Source organism: Strix uralensis, chromosome 4 (genome assembly GCF_047716275.1).
Source record: "Strix uralensis isolate ZFMK-TIS-50842 chromosome 4, bStrUra1, whole genome shotgun sequence".
NCBI classification, from domain to species: Eukaryota; Metazoa; Chordata; class Aves; order Strigiformes; family Strigidae; genus Strix; species Strix uralensis.
Genome location: NC_133975.1, coordinates 117,133,315 through 117,153,260, shown reverse-complemented (window position 1 = coordinate 117,153,260; position 19,946 = coordinate 117,133,315). Strand labels below are relative to the sequence as shown.

General features: G+C 41.1%; 1 protein-coding gene across 8 annotated transcripts in view; it reads right to left on the bottom strand.

The window, feature by feature from the left end:
• Positions 1 to 1,842: 1,842 nt before the first annotated feature.
• TUNAR (transmembrane neural differentiation associated intracellular calcium regulator) overlaps positions 1,843 to 19,946 on the bottom strand; it is a 166,098-nt gene continuing 147,994 nt past the window's right edge. For all 8 annotated transcript variants that reach the window (XM_074868719.1, XM_074868716.1, XM_074868717.1 and 5 more), the window contains one exon: positions 1,843 to 2,710. In XM_074868719.1, coding sequence (XP_074724820.1) covers positions 2,525 to 2,710 — 186 coding nt within the window. In that variant the 3' untranslated portion in view covers positions 1,843 to 2,524. The remainder of the gene's footprint in view (positions 2,711 to 19,946) is intronic.

Genomic DNA, 19,946 nt, shown 5'->3' with positions numbered 1-19,946 from the left:
TGAGCAGCAAGAGTTGCTGCTTTACATCAGATGGGTGGGGGTGTTATATGTTGTTTTACAATGCAGGATTTTAATTTGTATATTAATAGAAGTACTTGATGAAATTCAAGCCCACGAGAAGATGACAGGTATTATTATCATTTGATGCAGAGAGAGGCAAAGAAATATCAAGCATCAGAGCTCATCTCTTGACTCAGACACTGTTCTTTCCCAGGCTTCCCCTCTAGAAGATGGGTATGAGCCTCAGGAAGATTGCTTTGGTGTTTGCTAGAGGAGGAGAGTTTCAAGAGAAACATCTGCAGAGAGGATCCTGCCAGCACGAGGGGCAGGCTGGAGTTAGCCAGGTGCCTGGAGTATGTGCAGGTGTGCTCTAGCACATGAGCACCAATGCCATTGCCACGTGCTGTGATCAGCAGTAGTTTAACCAGAAGAAAAAATGAAGAGTAGAGGCAAATATATTTTAGCCTTTTTTTGTTCAATTAGGATGATCAAAAAGCAGAGCTTGCTAATTCCTTAGAACTACCAATAAATAACTATAAATTAAAAAACAAGATCAGCCTCACTCAGCTCCACTGAACTGTGCCACTAATGTTTCTCACCCTCTCCAAGACCTGCAGCTCTACCAGCACCATCCAAACACAAATGTTTCCTCAACCATGCCAGTGTGCTTGGCACCCTCGTTCTGTGCCGTTCTCTGCTTGTTCAAATCTCTGCTCATTTTCTCACCTCTCTGACCCTGTCATGTTTTCATTAACAAGAGATTATTTTTGCTCTTTTTTCCTTCAGTCTTCATATTGGATTTCATTTTAATTTATTTACTGACCTTTTCCCTTCTCCTAATGGTTTTATTATTGAATGTGTGATACCACAAGAGACTAAACACCTCTGTTTATGAGGCACCTCTCAGGGTTTTCCAGGCTTGCTTTTATATCCTGCAATGAAATTTTTTATTTTTGAGACCAGGCCTAGCCCCTGCAAATTGGTGAAAAGCTCATTACTGCTTCCAGAGAGAAAGGACTGATCACTAAAATCAATGAGACTCTAGGATGAAAGTTTTTACACCTCCTGACTTCAATAGCAATCCCCCTTGTGCATCTGAGGACACAGTCCAAAGTACAAGTCAGTAAACAATTAATTGACCTATTTTTTAAGAGGATATGTCAGAGTTAATGGGCAACGTATTTAGGCAGCTTGAGGCAGAATTGAGGTCTCATATTTTTAATACTTCATATATTTATAGGTACTGAACTCAAGAGAAATGGTGATCATCATCACTGTACATTCCTGTCAAAACCACAAGTCAGAATTTCACTGCACCAACCTCAGTTAAAGCACATGTCAGAGAAGCATAAAGGGTTAATGATCCTCACATTTAAAATACACTCTGTATTTACAGTCTGGATTTTGCTTAAGCCCCTCAGTACTGGCTCTCTAGATTTCTCTTTCCAATTGCATAAACCTCTGCTCGCTTCTCTCAATGTAAGTACTTAGAGAGTGTGACCAGATTTTGAAAGTCATAAATTATGTGAATTTTGTAATATTTTGTGAGATGCCTCAATATTCCTTTCATTTGCCTTTTTTAAAAAAAACTATAAATAGAGCCTTCTTTCTGCAACCAGTCTCCAAAGGTCACCTTACAATGTTTTGCTATTTCCCGTATTAAGCAGCAATGCTTTTCAGCTGACATTCCAACTTCAAGTCATGCATATGAGCATGATGTGAGCTTGCTCCAGACCACAGTGAGGGCTGCAAACAAGACTGCTGAGAAAAATAACAACCATTGTCAAAAAGGGCACTTCATCAAACAAAATTTAGCTGCATGAATACAAGTGTCTCCAAATATTTGGTTCATGCTAAAAATATAGCACATTTATTAAAAATATATATTTATAAACATTGGTATGAACAGACACAGATGTTAAGCAAATGAGAAAAGAAAAATAACCATGTAATGTACTTCTCCCAACATTTTATCAGGTTTAAGCAGACCTTGCTCAATGGAATTGTTTTTTTCATGATTGTACCATATGTTCATTCTAAATAAAAAGCTTGTCAGATTCAATGTAAGTAAAAGCAAAAGCCAAGAGAAAAAAATAATTTGACCTAACAGACATGTGATCTGTGCTATGAAGCTATCTTTGAGTTCAATCTTTGCGGGTATACAGTATACATTTCTAATTGTATATAGTGTACAGTTTCTTTTTTTTAATTTTAATTGTGTTAAAACAGCATATCCCTGGTGGATTTCTTCAAAGCTACAACTTACATAATTGCAGTCATTTTCCCCCAAACAGAAAACCAAACTGAAAAGGAGAGAGCAGGACAGAAGAGTTAAGCTTGTTACTGTGTGAAAAAGTCTTGTTCAATTAATTGTGCTTCAGCCTTCGCTGCCTGCAGGCAGCACTTTTATGATGTGTTAATATAATACAGAGTCAGTTCTGATTAAACAACTTGTCAATAGCCAGCAATGTTTGTTGTCACTCTTAATGGCCGTTTTATCTGGTCTATTTGCATGCCTTCTAGTTTACAACGTTGTGTAAATATACACAAAAATGATCACAATGAGGTTCAGAATTGTCCCAATAATTCCAAGCATTGCCAAGATGGTTTCTTCTTTGCTTTCCTTTTCTTGACTGCCTTTATCTTCTTCATTTCCACTAGTGATTACCATCTTGGTGGCCAGTTTCTTTATCCTCCCCTTCAGGATAACCTAGATTTAGGAAGAAAAACATCAAAATGGATTGTTAGTTTGAGTTTCCAAACTCATATTAATAGTGGAGCCAATTGCAGAATTTTTGCCCCATAACATGTTATATTAAGAATTCACTTTAAAAAGGATTAATATTTTTACTAGCTATTTAGTAAATGCTTAATTAAAATGATAGTTCAGCTAGCCTGTAGATTACTTATAACCATCCATAACACCCCCTGATTATGTGCCAGCAATTGTTCATAACGCATACAACTCATCTGCAACGTCATTATAAAACTGGTCAGAAATGTACCAAGGTGGTGTGACTCCACTGGCATCAGTGGGAACACTGCCTGGATTAGAACTGTGGGAGACCATCTTGTCAAGTTATGGAGACCCTAGATTTACACTTCAGTACAAAGAAGCAAATGGATGAGGGAAATAAAACTGGGAAGACCTCGTTTCTTTTTAATAGGAAAAATCACAAAAGACAAAGGCATTTTGTCTCCTGATGAAAAGGAAGACAGCAGTGACTTCCTAATAAATAATTCAAAATAAAAGCAAAACCAAAATAACATCCATCTTGGCTTTTGTTTTCCTTATTCCTAATGTACGATGAAAAGTTACTTGCAGTGCAGTGAGCTGAAATGTATTGATCTGCCTGCAGGGAGAGTACAGCCATTTCCTAAGCAGCAGCCTCAGCCTCTGAACTACTCAAAACCAGAAGATTCTTCAAATGTGGGACCAGGCTGCCAAATGTGGCACTGCTGAAGCCACAAACAAAGAAGCTCCCTTGGTCTTCCAGCCAGGCACTGAGGCTTGAGTAAACATTTGATTGTTCAAATTAGAAATGGATAAATTCTATTTATCTGTGCTTATCTAACACTGCAAATTCTTATCTTACGGGCAAACCAGAGCGCCCCAGAAAACTGAAAAAGGTTGGCTGTTTTCCCAAATCCAACTGGTCTGCCAGCAGCTGGGTTCAGGCAATGCCCTGCTGTTGTCTCCCAAGCTGTAAACCATATCCCATGATGTTTCTGCTGCAGGAAGCAGTGGTAGGATGTAACCCAAAATGCTCCCCAACAGCTGCTGCCTATAGGAGGGGTTTGGCTGGAGGAGAAAGGGGGCACAGGCACTTCCTTCATTCCTCCCTCTGCTAACTTGCAGAGCAAACCCACTAGATCCCATGCAACATGGATATTCAGGGTGGTGAGGGCTCCCTGAAATAGGCCACCACCTCCGTGGGCACAAGTTCCCCCCAGCAGGTATCACCAGAGGGAAGCCCTGACCTGCAGCTCCACCGAGTTCCTGGGCTGCGCAGCTGCAGAGCAGCAACCAGAGTACTGAAAGGATGGAAAGGAGTGGGAGAGGTGAGGAAATCCTGCAGTAGAGAGACTGAGAGGAAAAACAGAGAATCGAGACAAAACAACCTATATTTTGTCACATCTGCAAGTTGTTCATGTATAGGACTGCAGGTAACTGCTGGCAACTTCCTAGAACAGGCATCGTGACTGAATCCCAGCAGGTACCAGTGGTTAGCAGTAAGGCAGAGGTAGGGGTCTGCGGGGGTGCCACTGGCCTTTATACTTACACTTGCGTTAGCATTTCTGTGTTTTGCGTTAGTGTCACCAAGTGACACAGAGGAAAACAAGAGCAAAGGAGTCAGTAACCCCAGGGTATCCATGGCAGATACAAGTCAGCAGGAGCAGGGGGGCACCAGGCAGAAGGGTACTGCATTAGACATCAGAGCATGCTCATCCAGCAGGTCTTCAGGTGTCTTACCCCAGGAGAGCAAAGCTTCAGAGGCACCAGGTACCTCCCAGGGATGCTGACACCCTCCCAGCCCTCAGAAATTCCCTGGTCCCCACAGTTCCTCCAGCCATGGCCACCCACAACTCCTCCTGCAGGACCTACCTCTTATAGCAGCAGAAAAGCTTTGTCACATTTGCCCCCACCTGGTGTCCAGAGGAGGGTTTACTGGCATCTGGCAGGTGCCCTCCCTATCTTATTAATTGCCACCACACAGTCAGTGATATCTTAAAAAGCAAATTGGCTCTGGGAAATCACAGGAGAGTTCCTACTAAAGCCATTTATATTAACCTTACAACCCAAGCACACGCACTCCGTGTGGCATCGGACCACAAACCCACATCCCAAGCTATGACATGCAGCCATTCCTTCACCCACAAAGCCATGAGTCATTTGGATATTGTGTTCTTTCCCCCTTCAGTAACTGGGAGATTTTCCCTCTGGCCAAATGTTTGCATTTCACTGTTTATTTGAAAAATTAAGTGGGATCACAAATACGAACTGATAAAATCCCAGGCCTGGAACACAAGGATTTGAGGGGAGGGTGAAGTCCTTGCTGGCTAGTTTCCACAAGAGCTGAGCACTCTTGATTCAGCAATCCGGATCCCACAGAAATATGGTCATACACAAGCATCTTGTGGGTCAAGCCCTTCTGGCTCTGAAAAAAAGTCAGAGAAGGTACAATGGGTCTCTCTGCATCCTATGGTTTGGGCAGAGTTTCCCATTCACATCAACATAAACCCACACAGAGTAGTGCAGAGCCCCACCTGGGATGGATTTGCACATGCACTGCATCCACTGACACTGTAGCTTTGGTATGGCGACTCTGCACCACATGTGCTAGACAATCCTCTTTTCTAGGACTAATGTGGGCAGAGGCAGCATGGGGGCATCTGAACCTCTCATTAACATCCCCAGCCTTTTCTTAATAAATCCAATCTGTGCAGCATGAAATTAGTGTCAAACTTTTCTGCAGGACACTAGAGCCTAAAATTAACATAAAACTAAAAAGAAATAATTCACCAAAGAAAAAAATGTATCAAAGGCTATTAGATATAAAGACAAAGCCTCTGGTTTAGGAAATCCTTCAGTTGTGAATTTTTTGGAAGCTAAGAAAGTATTCTGGAGCAGTACCCACATCCCTGCCTTGTTATTAAAGTCTTTTCCAGCCACCCATTACTGGTTACTGAGAGAGAGGGGGTCCCTGGGCTGCACGATCTCTGATCTGAGGTTGTACAATCACTTTCCTCCTCTTTGCAAGTCCTAATTATTAGCAAGGAGATACTGAATGGTTTCAAACCCAAACACTGCCACTGCAACTCAGACTGCCAGATTATTTCTGTCCCACTAAGGGGCCTTAACTGAGGGAGAAGGTCCTCACAGCATGATGCAGTGAGATATGCATGGAGAAGCTAGTGACTGGAACATGACAAATATGAAGGAACAACAAGGAGGCAACAACAGTTGAGAGTTTATACATCAGCTGATGCACAGTGTGATTTGCTGGTCATCTCTGTTGCTCCAGTCATGCCTATGTGCTGTATTTGGCTCATGCTATGATGTAGCCTGGGACTGCATGAACTGCATCCTTTTTGGATGAAACTATACCCAAAGGTGTGCTCCAGGAGCTCTTCATGTGCCGTAAAAACAATAAAATAAATTTCAGTCCATGGCACCAGGGGTCCAGACAAAAGCTGGTCTGAAGTAAAACCCTCAAAACACATGTAGTGCGGGCACTGACACCATTAGTTTCCCTGGAGGGATTGCACCAGCTGGTCCACACTGCTTGCTATTTTATACATCACCTAAACTATGAGAGAGAGCACAATGGGCTTGGTATTAAGAAGCGTTTAACATTCAAACAGGACAAGACTGGTACCAAATACAATTATATTAGTACTTTGTCAAATATAGTACTATGGAAATCAAGGTAAGCGTTGACTTTGAACTGGGAGGAGACCAGAATCAAAATTACTCCTCCACATGTAAGGACTGACCTTGTGAGAAGAGAAGCAATCTCCTAATGGCAGACTCAAGCCTTTAACTTTCACAGATCTCATGCTCTGAGTGGTATTTTGGCTGGCTGGGGTTTGTGGGTGTTTTTTGCTTCTGGGAAAATACTTGCTGTCAGTTTTAGTATAATTACCCTCAGTTAAGAAAATAGGAAAGTCTTCTGGCTTTCTGGGTACCTTTTTTCAGCCTTTATTATTCTCTTCTGGAAACTGATTTAATTTATTTGACACTGTATCATATTTTTAAGATTCTTATGACACATTGCTCCTTTTATATTTTTCTGGTGGGACTTTATGCTTGTCAGAAACACTGCTTATCCAGAACTGGGTAGTCCTAGAAGTGCTGAGATAAGAAGGATAAAGAACACTAGATTTACCGGTTCTTTAATAACGATCCTTCTTATTTAATTACTTCTTCATTAGGAAAGTGCTTTCCTGCCACATCAAAATTAATGTGTTTCCTACATCATTTTGTAAGATTCATCATTAACCTAACATCAGCCTTTTGAAAAGATATGAATTCCAAAAAGCTATCCATGAAAAGATATGTATTCCATGTATTCTGCATTGCACAGGGGAGAAAAGGACAGTTCAGTGGTTAAAACATTCCTTGCGCTGCTGCTGACTTAGATACGTAAAGGAAATCCACTTAGTCTCTCCCTGCCTCAGTTTCTCATCTGTGGGATTCTTTGAAGAACTGCCCAGCCTACGTCAGAAAATGATCCATAACAAAAATGAGGCCCCACAAATACTTCCAAAAGAGGGAGGTGCTAACATGAAAAATTCCAAATCCAACAGTGCTATAAAATACACCCACTACTGTCTCCCCAAATCTATGGGACCTGTTGCACATCACTGTCTCTGCAAACAGTCCAGTGAACTAGACAAAGCATTTCTAGCAAGAGGAGATAATCCTTACTTGTCTCTTCAATCTCAGTGTGAGCAGTGACTGAGCTAAAGGTGATGGCTTAGTGGCATGGTTTTGGAAAAGGCAGCAGCAAGTGCACATTTGTGAATTTACTGCAGTATGTCACATTGAAGATACAAAGCACATCCCTCACAAAGTACCTGCCCCGACACATCTGTCAGCTTTTGAATATGCTGGCACCTTGACTTGCTCTTGAAAAAGTTTTATAATCTTAAATCATTTCTCTTCTAAGTCATTATTTATGAGCTCCCCAAAGAGTCTGCGAGTAGAGGGCGCAGCCAGCAGAAGCGGAGCTCCTGGGAAGTCAGAGGACAGGAGGATGCTCCAGGCTCTGCCAGGGGCCCTCAGCGCTCCTCCTGATCAGCCCCGTGCTGTCATCTATTATCCAGCACTTTGAAAAACAAGAATGAAAACTTCTGAAAGCTCCCGGAGTCAGATGCTCAGCTGGTACAATGCAACCTCCCTCCCCTGAATTTAGCTGATCTGATCCATGTCCATGTAAAGACACCAACTGAGGATCTGGCTCCTTGTAGTCCATCTAGTTTGAATATCAGTGAGCACAAATTTTGTATTCTTAATCCATAATCACAGACAATCACCAGCCAAATGGTTTTGATATTTAAACTTGTTTACAGTCCCCAGGCTATTAGTTGTGATGACACATTAAGAGATAAGAGAGCTTTAATTTTCTGAGGATAGTTCCACCCTCTGGGGATAAGAAACACACAGCGGAAATTTGTTTTGATTAGCAAACTGAGGAGGGCACAGAAATCATACAAAGCAGAGTGTGAGTTCAGATGCTGCTGGAGCTGACACCTTCCCTTATCTCACAAATAAATGCTTGAATTACCAAGCAGGGAGGAGAGGCTCCTCGAGGATTTAACCCCACTTGAACATCACAGCCAAGAGAAGTTTTGTTCCTTTCCTCCTAACAAGTTCTTTTGACCTCATTTTCCTCCAAGGGCAGATTTGAGAAAGTTGGGTGCTCGGCTCAAATCCTGGACAGACCCCAGGCAAGATGCTGAGCAGGGCAGTTAAGTGGATACTGCACTGCTGCTAGTGATCTGTGGGAGGAAGGCAAACTTAGCACACACATTTGAGTTTGTTAGCAATCATTTTTCTAAGGATTGCATTGGCATATTCTCACTTCTGTGATGACTCTGTATCCACTCCCAATCCTCGAGCTGTTTTGACTGGATAAATCCTCTCCTAAACTCCACTAACACAATATGCTCAGAGAAGCACTGGCGGGTGCAGGGATGCACATTTGCATTTATTTTTAGAGCTGGATTTCAGGGAACTGAAATGCAGTAAGGCCAAGGGAAGCTCTGGGGCCGTAAGCTTCACTAAAAGCTCATTCAGACACAGCAGCTTGCACAGGCAGTGTGCAGTATGTATGAATAGCAGATAAATTGAAATAGAATGAGCAGAAACTAATATACAGTAGAAATCAGAATACCTGAGAAAAGCAAAGACCTGCCATAAGAGAAGGGAGAGGGGAGACAAGGAAAAGGTGCCCAGAGAGAGGTGTTTCATTAGAGAAAAAATATCAGAAAGAGCAGGAATGTGATCCAGGTTCAATAACACTCCCCAGCAGTGAGCAGAGACCAGCACCTAAGGCGAAGAGATGTCTCAGTGGAGAGAGGACACAAGCACTTATGTAGTCCTCAAGCAGGAAAATAAACCCACGTCAGGCTGCTGCTATGCTGGCAGGTTTTAGTCAGTGGGAAATACACGCTATTTATAGCACTACAGCCAGGATATTTCCAAAGGTCTCAGCAATGTGAGACCTCTAGAATAAATAGAAGCACTCAGCAGCAAAGAGGTTATTCTGAGAAGGCAGAATTCAAATGAGTAATGCATTATAGGGCTCATCCTGCTCCCCACCATGGGTCTGATCCAGTTTTTTCTGGCAGCTGTTTTTGTCCCCCAGGCAGCTCAGAACTCAGAGGAGGCAAAGGACTTGCTGCCAGTTTTACAGTTTTACCTTCCTTCTCCTCATTTATGTCTCTGGGACCATGCACAACCCTGAAATGTTCCAGATACCTAAGCTCGATCATAAAGACACCAAATATTGTGAATACAAGTATCCTTATCTTCGAAACAAAGCTGTGATCTGTAGCAGAATAATGATCCTTAAATACCAGGCTATTACTAGACTCTACCTGCCTCCACAGTGCTAGTCACAGACTCATTAACAGCCTTTGGCTCCTCCACCTACAGCAAGGTCTCCCATACCAAGATTCATAAGGCTTCAGGAGTCCTAGTTTGTGAAAGAAACAAACTTGACTGAAATGAGAATAAGTCACCCTTTAACCCATAGCCCTCTCCCCTTTGATATGAAACGCACTATGAAGAATGAATTGTTATTCATCAAAATAACAGTCTACTTAAAACACAACTGGAAGCATTTATGATTAAAAGTCCAAATTTCACAAATCCAGAGATGATTAATTTTCTGGCTGGGCCTAAACAGTGGTGAAATTTCAGTATAATTCTGGTTGGTTTAGACTGGCCTATTTTGTGTTCACAATCCGTTTTCCTGATACACAGCACTGTACTTGGTTGCTTGGTGCTAATGCTCAGAAGCAGAAGCGCTTGACTCTCAGTTAGTACTGCAGCACATACTTGCCATTTTCCTCCTCTGAAATACTCGGTATTTCTTTTCAGACCTTTTGAGTCAAAAAAGTATTTCATCCCTCCCAATCTTCCTGAGGTTAACTCCTGATACCCTCTATCAGCAAGAAGAGAGGAAGAATGACAGGGTCTATGTTTATTTTGTTCACATGAATCCCTCTGCAATGTGTGCAAATGCACTGGTTCTAAAACAAATATTGACTGCGTGTGCTCCATTTTCAGACAATTTACTGCTCTGCTGCAACAAATGGTTACTGCTGAAAGATGAAGTTGCATATTGTGGACACAATGATGAGGAACAGATCTCTTAGGCTCCCTCTTCATATAGAGTCCACTGAGCCCCATCCTGCAGAGCCCAAGAGGCTCCTGCCCCAGAAGCAGCAGCTCAATGGAGAAGAGAAAGCAAACATCAGCCCCGAACAGGTCTTTTGTGTCTCATTGCTCCTTTCCCATCAGTGGGGAAGGGACTGAAAGACCTAGCCACAGCAGAGATTTCCCAGAACTGCTTTATAAGATGTCCAGTAAAGGCCAAACACGCTGTGGCATTAAGGGGCAAGAAAGTAGCCAAATGGAGCCAGATTACAGTCCAGCTGACCAGGTATCCCCTTGCCGTCAGCAGATGCCAAAGGTACACAGCATGACTGTAGTAATGTTTACCCTGCTGTACCTAACTAGAGTCCAGAAATCTGCAACTCAAGGACTTCCTCTGCCAGGGGAAGCATTTTTTGGGTTTAATGGCCCTTCATAGATTTGTTTTCTCTAAATTTGTCTAACTGCTGCTTGAACTCATGTTATTTTACTTCTATACAGTGTCCTCTAGCAATAAGCTCAAAAGATAATTAAGGGACGTTAATTAATTCCTCATTATGTAATTTGGGAAACAGTGAGTAATTGGCTTTTATTCTGCAGGCCACCTAGAACGCTGTAAGTCTCTTACCCTGTAGTCATCTTTTTTCAAGACTGAAAAATCCCAGTCTATCTAGTTGTTTCCTCATACAGAAGCCATTCTATGCTTTTAGTTATTTTTGTTGGCTTACTCTCTGCCTTTTCTAGGTATACGAGGGGGTTTTGAAGCAACAAAGGACAAAACCCTTCTGAGCTTCTGGTATTAATGAGGAGCCTGTGTGCTGAAGATGTATTGTCCTTACTCTCAAAGATTTTATAAGTTATACATACCAAGGGTGGTAGAAGGGACACTTTTCATTCACAGGGGGAAAAAAAAAAAAAAAAAAAGCAGCTAACATCTCTCCCCCACACACACCAGAAATCATGATAGAATAAAGATTTGAAGTTTGAAGTTGGATTTACCTCTCTTAGTCCTTTGCCCATCCTGATCTTAAAAAAGTAGAACAACAAAAAAATCTCTACAGTGAGCACACCTGGATGCTGGCATATTCAGATAAAAAAAAAAAAAATAAATCACAACTGTTAAAAGCCTTAAAATTTGCATTTTTGTCCACATAAAAGTAGCATTAGCTGAAATAGCTATGTGAAAGAATGAGATGTTAAAAGTATCTCTTTCCATCATTTCAGATCTCAGCACCTTATTTTCTATTTCAAGGGCATCTCCAGGGTTCTCTTTTAGGAACAAAAATATGTTGAAGCCCTGTAAAAGGAAAAAATACAATACCCAAGTCTCAGAGAAAGACAGGTCTCCGTTATCTGCCAGAAGGCACGTAACCTCTGTCACAAGCAATTTGAAGATCTGGCCTCACCACTGCATGTTGGAATTGAAACTGAGCTGCTTCAGAAGAAATTTAAGAAATAATAAGAGGTAGAGAAGTGACACAAATGTGTATTATTTTTCTGCTATATAATATCTCTAAATTCAGCCAAGGGCAGAAGATAATTTGGCCTGTAATGGATCAAACTACCTTTACCTCAAATGTGACCTCTCCTTACAAAACAAGTGTGCACCAGAAGAGCATTCAGAAGCCTGAGGGATATAATACTAGAGCTGCTCTAACAATCTAGAAAGTCTAAAATCTCAGTTTTTACTTACAACTACATCTTTATTCCAAAAATTAATTACAGCTACATTAAGGGACACTGCAAATAATTTTAGCCAACTGACACTTTCTGATTTAGGAAAGATGTGTTCAGGTTTTTTTATAACTTTTAAAATTATAACTATTTGGTCTGAAACGACACATGCCAGCCACTTGTCTCAGGGATAATATTCTTCTGGGAAAAAAAAATCATCCAGTTTTGCTGTTTATAGGAACGATGTTTGGAAACCAATTATTGTTTTATCCATATAAAAATCTGGCAACCTTTTCTGTGAAATACTCAAGTATCCTCACTTTTGAAGCAAGGACTGCATTCTCAATTTTATCGTAGCTGAGATCTTGATAGAAGTGCTGAAGAAGTCTTGTGCATCTGAAAATATGTATATTTTTAAGTGATCAGTTTTGTAAAAGAAATTAAATCTCTTGTAATTTTTTTTCCTGTTTAATTACTCTCTTAGCTCAAAGCATCTTTGCAGCACTTCAGTAGGCTAAAATGACATTGATGGTTGTCAGTGTGAAAATTTGAATAGCAAATACTTTTCTGTTTGCTTTTAAAAAAATAAATGATTTGATTTTTTTTGGTAATTAATTTGCAAAGACCAGCCAAAAATGCCACAATTAAAGGTGATCCAGGATGAATTCAACCTCCTTCTGTTCATGTGTTATCAGGTAGGCTTTAGCTAAGCACTATTCTGTCCACCGAACTCCAGTTTCAGTCAGAGCACAGTGCATTTGCCATAGAAAAGGAGAGAAAAAAGTTCTTTTTTGTAGGATGCTTCATTTTTTTTGCAGAATTTAAAGGGTGGCAGGAGAGACTGAGAAGAGGAGCAGCAGTCTTTTGTTTGCAGGCATGAGATACTGCCCTGAGGAATGAGACAACTCATTCACACCAGGATTTTCAAACCTGCTCCCCTGTTCTGTATTTCTGGGAGCCTTGGACCTGGAGGCTTAAATTATCTGAAAGTACTGGCCACTGCAGTGGAAGTCAATGGCAGCTGCAATACGTGCTGCCAGGTCCTCTAAAAAAATTACGTTGGGCACCCACAATTATGGATACTTCTTATCTTACTCTTTTTTCCCTTATGTTACCAGCAGTACTGGGGAGTAATGATACCCAGAATTGTTGTTAAGGTGTTGTAAATGGAAATAAGTCAGTGTTTGCACGTGGCAAGGACCTGCATGGTGGAACACCCTGGAATGCTCCAGTGGGAAATAATTTTGCCTTCACAGCAAAGTCTGAGCTATGCATTGAACAGTGAAAAATAAAATCAAGTATTGAACTCACAAACTGTGTCATCTATTATGCACACCAAGCGAGACTCTGATCCTGGGCAAAAATAGTCTGTGACTGATGCACCTGTGCAAGGTGACAAATTAATGGAGTAGAGACAATTTTACTTGCAGCATTTCTTAGCTTCAAGTGCTGAGCTGTGCAACCTTGATAATGTTCTTTTCACATACTGTTTTGTGTGTAATTATTACCTATATCAGCCCAAATTTAAAAATAGAGCACTTCTCTATTGAATGCCTCTTTTAGGACACAGTTGCAGCTGACTCTTAAAGGTGCCAATAACCTGCAACTCAGCTGAAGGCTACTGGCACCATCACAGCAACACCATCCAAACTCTGAAAATTTCATAGCCTCTTTCAGAGTCCTGGGATCAGCATTCCAAAACAGAGGCAGCCAAAAATCCCTTGCCACTTTTACAATATTAGACCTAATAAGGTAAAATAACAGATAATTTGAGGAAGAAGCTAGTTTCTAAAACAAAGTTATCAAAGTAGGATAACACTCCAGGCAACCAACTCCTACACCTTTTATCATCATCATTAGTCATTTATATTGCAGCAGCATGTGGCAACCCCTGCTGACGTCTGGGCTAGAAACCAGACACAGATAGCAAGAACGATACCTAGCCCAAGCAGCTTACAAAATTACAACAGTACTTCCCCCCATGGGAAGGGGAGGGGGGAAGAACAGAAGGTTGAAGTAAGTTGCTGAAGGTCGATTTGAACAAACCCAGCACAGCCAGGAGAGCCAGGCTCTTGATCCATGGGAGCAGCTGCCCCTCTGGCTTGTGCTCAGAGCAAGCATGGCATGGGGGAGAGGTGGCAGCTCGACTTGCACAGGTCCCACACTCCTGGGCAAACAAGCTGGTTGTGAGTGGAGTAGCACATTTGGGAAAACACGAGAGCAAGGTGACACATGTCACCTGGTCCAACCCCCCAGCTCAAGCAGGGCCACCTACAGCCAGTTGACTAGGACCACGTCCAGACAGCTTTTCATTATCCCCAAGGATGGAGACTCCACAACCTCGCCGTACAACCTGTTCCAATGCTTGGTCACCCTCACAGTTATGTGCTTCCTGACCAGAGGCTTCCATTGTTCAGCAAAGGATGTCACCCTGCATAGGCAGCAAAGCCATTTGGATTCATTGTTTGCCCTATAGTTTATTCCTAGTCTCTTTAAAAAGATACAAATTATGTGACTATAGATCTGGAGAGATTATCTGCATATGTCTTCCAACTCTGTACTATATGCCTAACAACCCATATTCTTTCTCTGTCTGCAGTGGGTACTGTACTATATAAGGAACATATTTTGATAGCTAATGTAATGCAACATACACATCATGTTGCCTCAAGGTCATGGTAAATTGTATCTGTTTATATGGTGCATCTTGACATACTCTAATGTAGTGCCAGTAATTTAAAACAATGCCCATATAAAATGTGAATAAGACCAAGAACACAGCCACAAAACTGAAAATATTTCCCTGTTTTCTTGTATTAAGAGTATTCAGTAGCATATTGGTAATTCTTCTTAAGGATTTAGGGAGAGGAATGTATATTTTGCTACATTTTTCTTCAATGGACACCAAGCCAAATTCCATTCACAAAACCTTGAGTAAAATTTCTATTAAAAGGAAAGCTAATCTGGATTTATGCCCGAGAACAGAGAGCCAAATTTAACCCTTTTTTTTTTTTTTAACATATAATGGATTCTTTAAAAATATTGATTGCAATAAAGAGGCTGATAATAATAAATAAAATATTCATAGTACCTGAATTATGTAAAATTGGTCATTGGAAATGATTGTGTGTAAGTTCCAGAGTCCTTATAACACACAGGGAGAGCACTGAGTCACGCTGAACTGGTGTGATAAGTAAATGAATAGCAACATGCCTAGAAACAGCAGGTTGGCAATGTTTCTTTCAACTTAATTTTCAAACAAAGTGTTTATCTGTTATGAATAGTTGCCCAAGATATTTTGCATGTTCACACAAACCTGTTTTCTATTCTAGTAGCTGTCATACCATCCCTATAGGACTGATGCTTTCTTCGTTAAGATACTTTGCTCACATTTGTAAAGTATCCCTTTGGCTCTACTCATATTTTTAAAGCCAAATGGTCCTCTAGGGAGATGTTTATCCATTTCTTCCCCTTTCATGCTGCAAGGCAGCATCAGGAAGTGCTGGGGTGACGTGAATGGGAGGAATGAGCATACCAGTAGAAAAAAAAGCTTGTGGTCATGGACCATCTAAAACCCACAGAAGATGGCAGCCCTGGAGTGGAACAATGTTCTTCAGGCTCTGGTGAGAGAAAGGGCTTTCCTCACAAAGTAAAATTGGGAAATGAGCACTAATCATAGAAGAGATATTCAGGTATTGCCAGTTCACAACATGTGAGGAAATTCTAATACAACAACAACAAAAAAAAATATAATCAAAGCTCCTGCATAAGTCACATATCTAGAATTTTAAAGAAATAAAAAAATAAAAAAGACACTCATGCCAAACTTCTCCAAAGGCCATTTGAAATTTAAAAGACCAAGTGGAATATTATTTCAGGTTAATCTGAAAATTCTGTTCGGAATCATTCATAGTCTAAGAAAACTTCTGGATTTTCTTTGCTATATAGGAAAGAAATGGAAGGTTGCTTGGTGGGCAAAACTCAGTGCTGGTTCAATTCTGGACTGCAAAATGATACCTAACTAGTGAATACTCACAGACACTAATAAATATAATTAACCGATTCAATGATACCATAGCTTTCCTAGATATTATGATTTCAGAACCTATCTGTAATGTAAATTAAACAGGCAGTTGTACTGATTAATGTTAGATGTGAAAGGAATAAGACTGCATGAGCGAAAAACGGAATGTACAAAGTCTTTTAATATACAGTGTCACTCTACCACCCATCCAGAAAACCTGAGGCAGAATAAGACGAAAAACCTTACTTAAATTCATGAAGCTGCCCATTGAAGCTCCAGAGAACCGAACTCTTTTTCTCGGTTTTCAGATCAGTACCCTATTCTTCAGACTGCATTATCTCTCTGGACCACCCGTTTTAAACTGATATAGCTCAGCTTCAGTTTATACTGGTTGAAGTCTTGCAGCATAAGCTTTTTAACAAGTCACTCTGCAGTACCAACAACTTAATTCAGCTTAACAGAAACACAGAAGTAGAAACAGTAAAATGTCTTTTGACCTTTGCTGTTGGCTACAATAATCAAAACCATGCAACAAAGAGCAGAGAAGAAATGTAGGACATACGCTCAAGATGATGAAAAAAATGTTTGGGCATGTAACATTGGGAATGTAAGAAAACATTCAAGAACAATTCATCCTGCTGAAAATATTCTCATAAGGCTGCAAAGGGTCAGTGTCATTTTAGATTATGCACTGTACAAGTGCCAGCCATAGCAGACAACCCACCCACAGGCCCTACACTCTTGGGCAGGAGGTCACTAAACACTAGCAATTGATCTATGGCTCTAGAGACTCCAAGGAGGGGCACAAAAAAACCCAAATAAAGTGTGCAGATTTCCTTTTTTTTTTTTTTTGCTATTATACATACTATTTTTCTAAAGAAGATGAACAAAGCAATAATGACACTGTCCCATCAATTCAGTGTTAATCAATCTCAATGATAAATGAAAATAAATTAACCCAACTCAGAAAAACATCCTTGAACCAAATTCCTCTTCATTTCCTCCTGATACAGAAACAACCTTCCAAAGATTTCTCTTTGAAGTTATTTTTCTCCAAAGACTTCGCAGCTGCTAATTGCATTCACAAAAAACGTGTCTAACTTAAGAACTGATGCTAAGTCCTGTTTTGCTTATCCTATCAGTCCTTAACTTCTCCTAAACATCACTGGCACAGGTAACATATCCAAGCCTTGTTCTCCTCACAGGGTTGGGACTTTGAGTCGCCCTCTAAACCACTCTTTTTACAGTGAAGCTGGAAGCCATGTTGCACATGTCACAGGTCTGATGTGGGACATCCTTTTGTCACCCAGAGACTTTCTGTGTTGAGTTTGGCATAGGCATTGCTTCACTCAGACCACAGACCTGGCTCTGCATCTTTGGAAGCCTTTCAAGTTGCAGTCTGACATTTGAACCATACTTTTCAAATCCTTAGATCTCCAGATACCAAGAACACTCAAATAATTCACACAAAAAATCTGCACAGTGACTGGTGACTGAAATGCAGCCAGCTCTCAAGTGAAGCATAGGCAGCTACAAACCAAAGGGCCATGCCAAATGGTCCAGAGGAAAGGAAGGGATGAAGATTTTTTTCTGAAGAGTAAGTGTATGGCAAATATATACAGGGAAATGTCTTAATCCATGAATCAAAAGATGTAACCTTTCTTTGCCAAAAACTGGAGAGTCTAAAAGCTCATAACTCTACATTAGTACAGCAATTATATTAGCTTTCCTGTATTTTAAAAACCCAAGACAAAAGCTTAATGCTTCTGACTTTGCTTTTTAAATAGAAAGTAAGAGTTACACTAGACAAACTCCAATTTAAAATCTCAGCGGGGCTGACAGCTGTGTTGAAGAAGAAAGCTTTTTCACGGTACAAGCTTGTGGGTTGATTTTAATAATGGACATTTTCTTTCCATAGATCCAATATTTATATTCTTTTTGTTATTTGAATGCCTGTCTGGGGACACATAAATCTGCCTGCATAATCATTAAACTTGCTTACATTTCATTCCTATAATCAGACTAGGACCTATGGCAGTAGCCATAGGAAAACTGGACAATCTATTCTGCATGGATTAGTAAGAGAGCCTGAAGTTATTTTTCCAAAAGGATAATCTACTTTATGGAGAAGAAAGTAATTTTGTCAAATTTTCAGGAAGCTGAGTTTTGGCCAGGAGCATTTTTTGGCTTATTTCTGAAAGAAAACATTCAGAAAACTCCTGAGTCTGCCTTCCCCAGCTCATGACTCCCTTTATTCCAGTTGCTCCCAATTCCTTCTTCCTTTGTTCAGTCCTTTCTTCACTGGAGCTGGCTTGGAGGGTGCAAGCCAAAGCAGGAGCTGCTCACTGGCAAGGAGTGGTTACGTGTAGCTTGCAGAGCAAAGCAGCATTGCTACAGCTCACTGTGCTCCAGGGGAGAAAGGAAGATGGATGTAGGCTGGTGGAGTCCTTCCAAGAGAAAGCTTAGGGTTGTACAACTCATAGCTACATTCAAACCCCCACAAATAGTCCAAGAATCAGACTTTTTATGGAAACCCACTGGCAGTGTTTTACTTGGAATACCACTGCTTCTTGGACTACAAATGTCAAAAGCATATCTGTAGTGATGCACTGCTGCAGGCTGGCCTTGGGAAACCCTTCATAAAAATCTGTCAGTGAGGCTGGGTAACTTCCCTCCTCTGACAAAGTCATCTGTTCTGGTCACAGTTACACTCTCTGCACTCTCCCTGGGGCTAAAGTAAACATTACTGAGGAAAAAACGTGCATGACTTACAAATGCACAGCATTTCACCACATGCAGGTATTTGCAAATTAAGGACAGAATAGGTTTCTCATTGATACCTCTCTGTACACCATGCTCTACCGGTGTGATGACTGTGCCACCCTCTCTGTACATTTCACAACCAGTTAAGAACAAACTCTTCCACACCACACCTGCAATAACATTTTTGCTGTACACGGCTGCCTATCACTGGAAGGATGGCTGAGTGGCCAAAGCACCAGGTGGGGACTGGGGAGTTAGGGCCTCTGGGGTCCCGGGGGGCACCTCCGTGAGCATGGGGACACACTTTGCAGTTGGGAAGTTGGTCAGCATGAACAATCCTGTCTCTGAGAAACTGTGTCTCCGTCCTCCCCACTCATTAGCACTCTCTTCCCAGGTACATGATGCCGGGAGGATGCTGTGCAGAGCTACCAAACATTTCATTAAAGCATATGATTTCCACCTTGTCAAAGCACTGTATGGGCTGCCTCTCCCTCACTGTTACCAGGTACTAATTGCTAACCAGGAAAACAGGAATTTGCAAAAATGACTGCTCTTCATAGATGGCACATTACCCTCTCTCAAGAGTCATAATCCCTCTGTTAGCACAAGTCTCTGTTGCCTTCCTTCTGTTTTCCTATTCCTGACTTCTTGTAAATGCTAGTTTGGGGTTTTTTTCTGTGCCATTTTGCTGTCAAAACTGTAAACACTAGAATATTACCAGGCATCTCATCAAAGGAAGATTTACAGATGTTTGGTCTTCATTATTTTGTTATAATTGTACACTTTGTTTTTTAACAGCACAGTAAACAAGGTATTTAAAACCTCCCAAACATGGCCTATAAATTCGTCCTGTTCCAACTTGCAGTCATTTATAACTGACATCAGCTATATCTCTGCTGCAGTACAGGACTGCTGCACACATAACTGTACCCAAGGTAGCTCCAACATCGCCAGGTGGCCTGGACCCACCCTGAGGAGCAACTATCTGAAACCACAGCCACAGTCCTGCTACATCCATTAGATGCACCCCAAAGCCCACGCCCTATTGTCTTTCCTCTGCCTATTACTTAATCCAACTAGATCAATGCCAGCTGAATA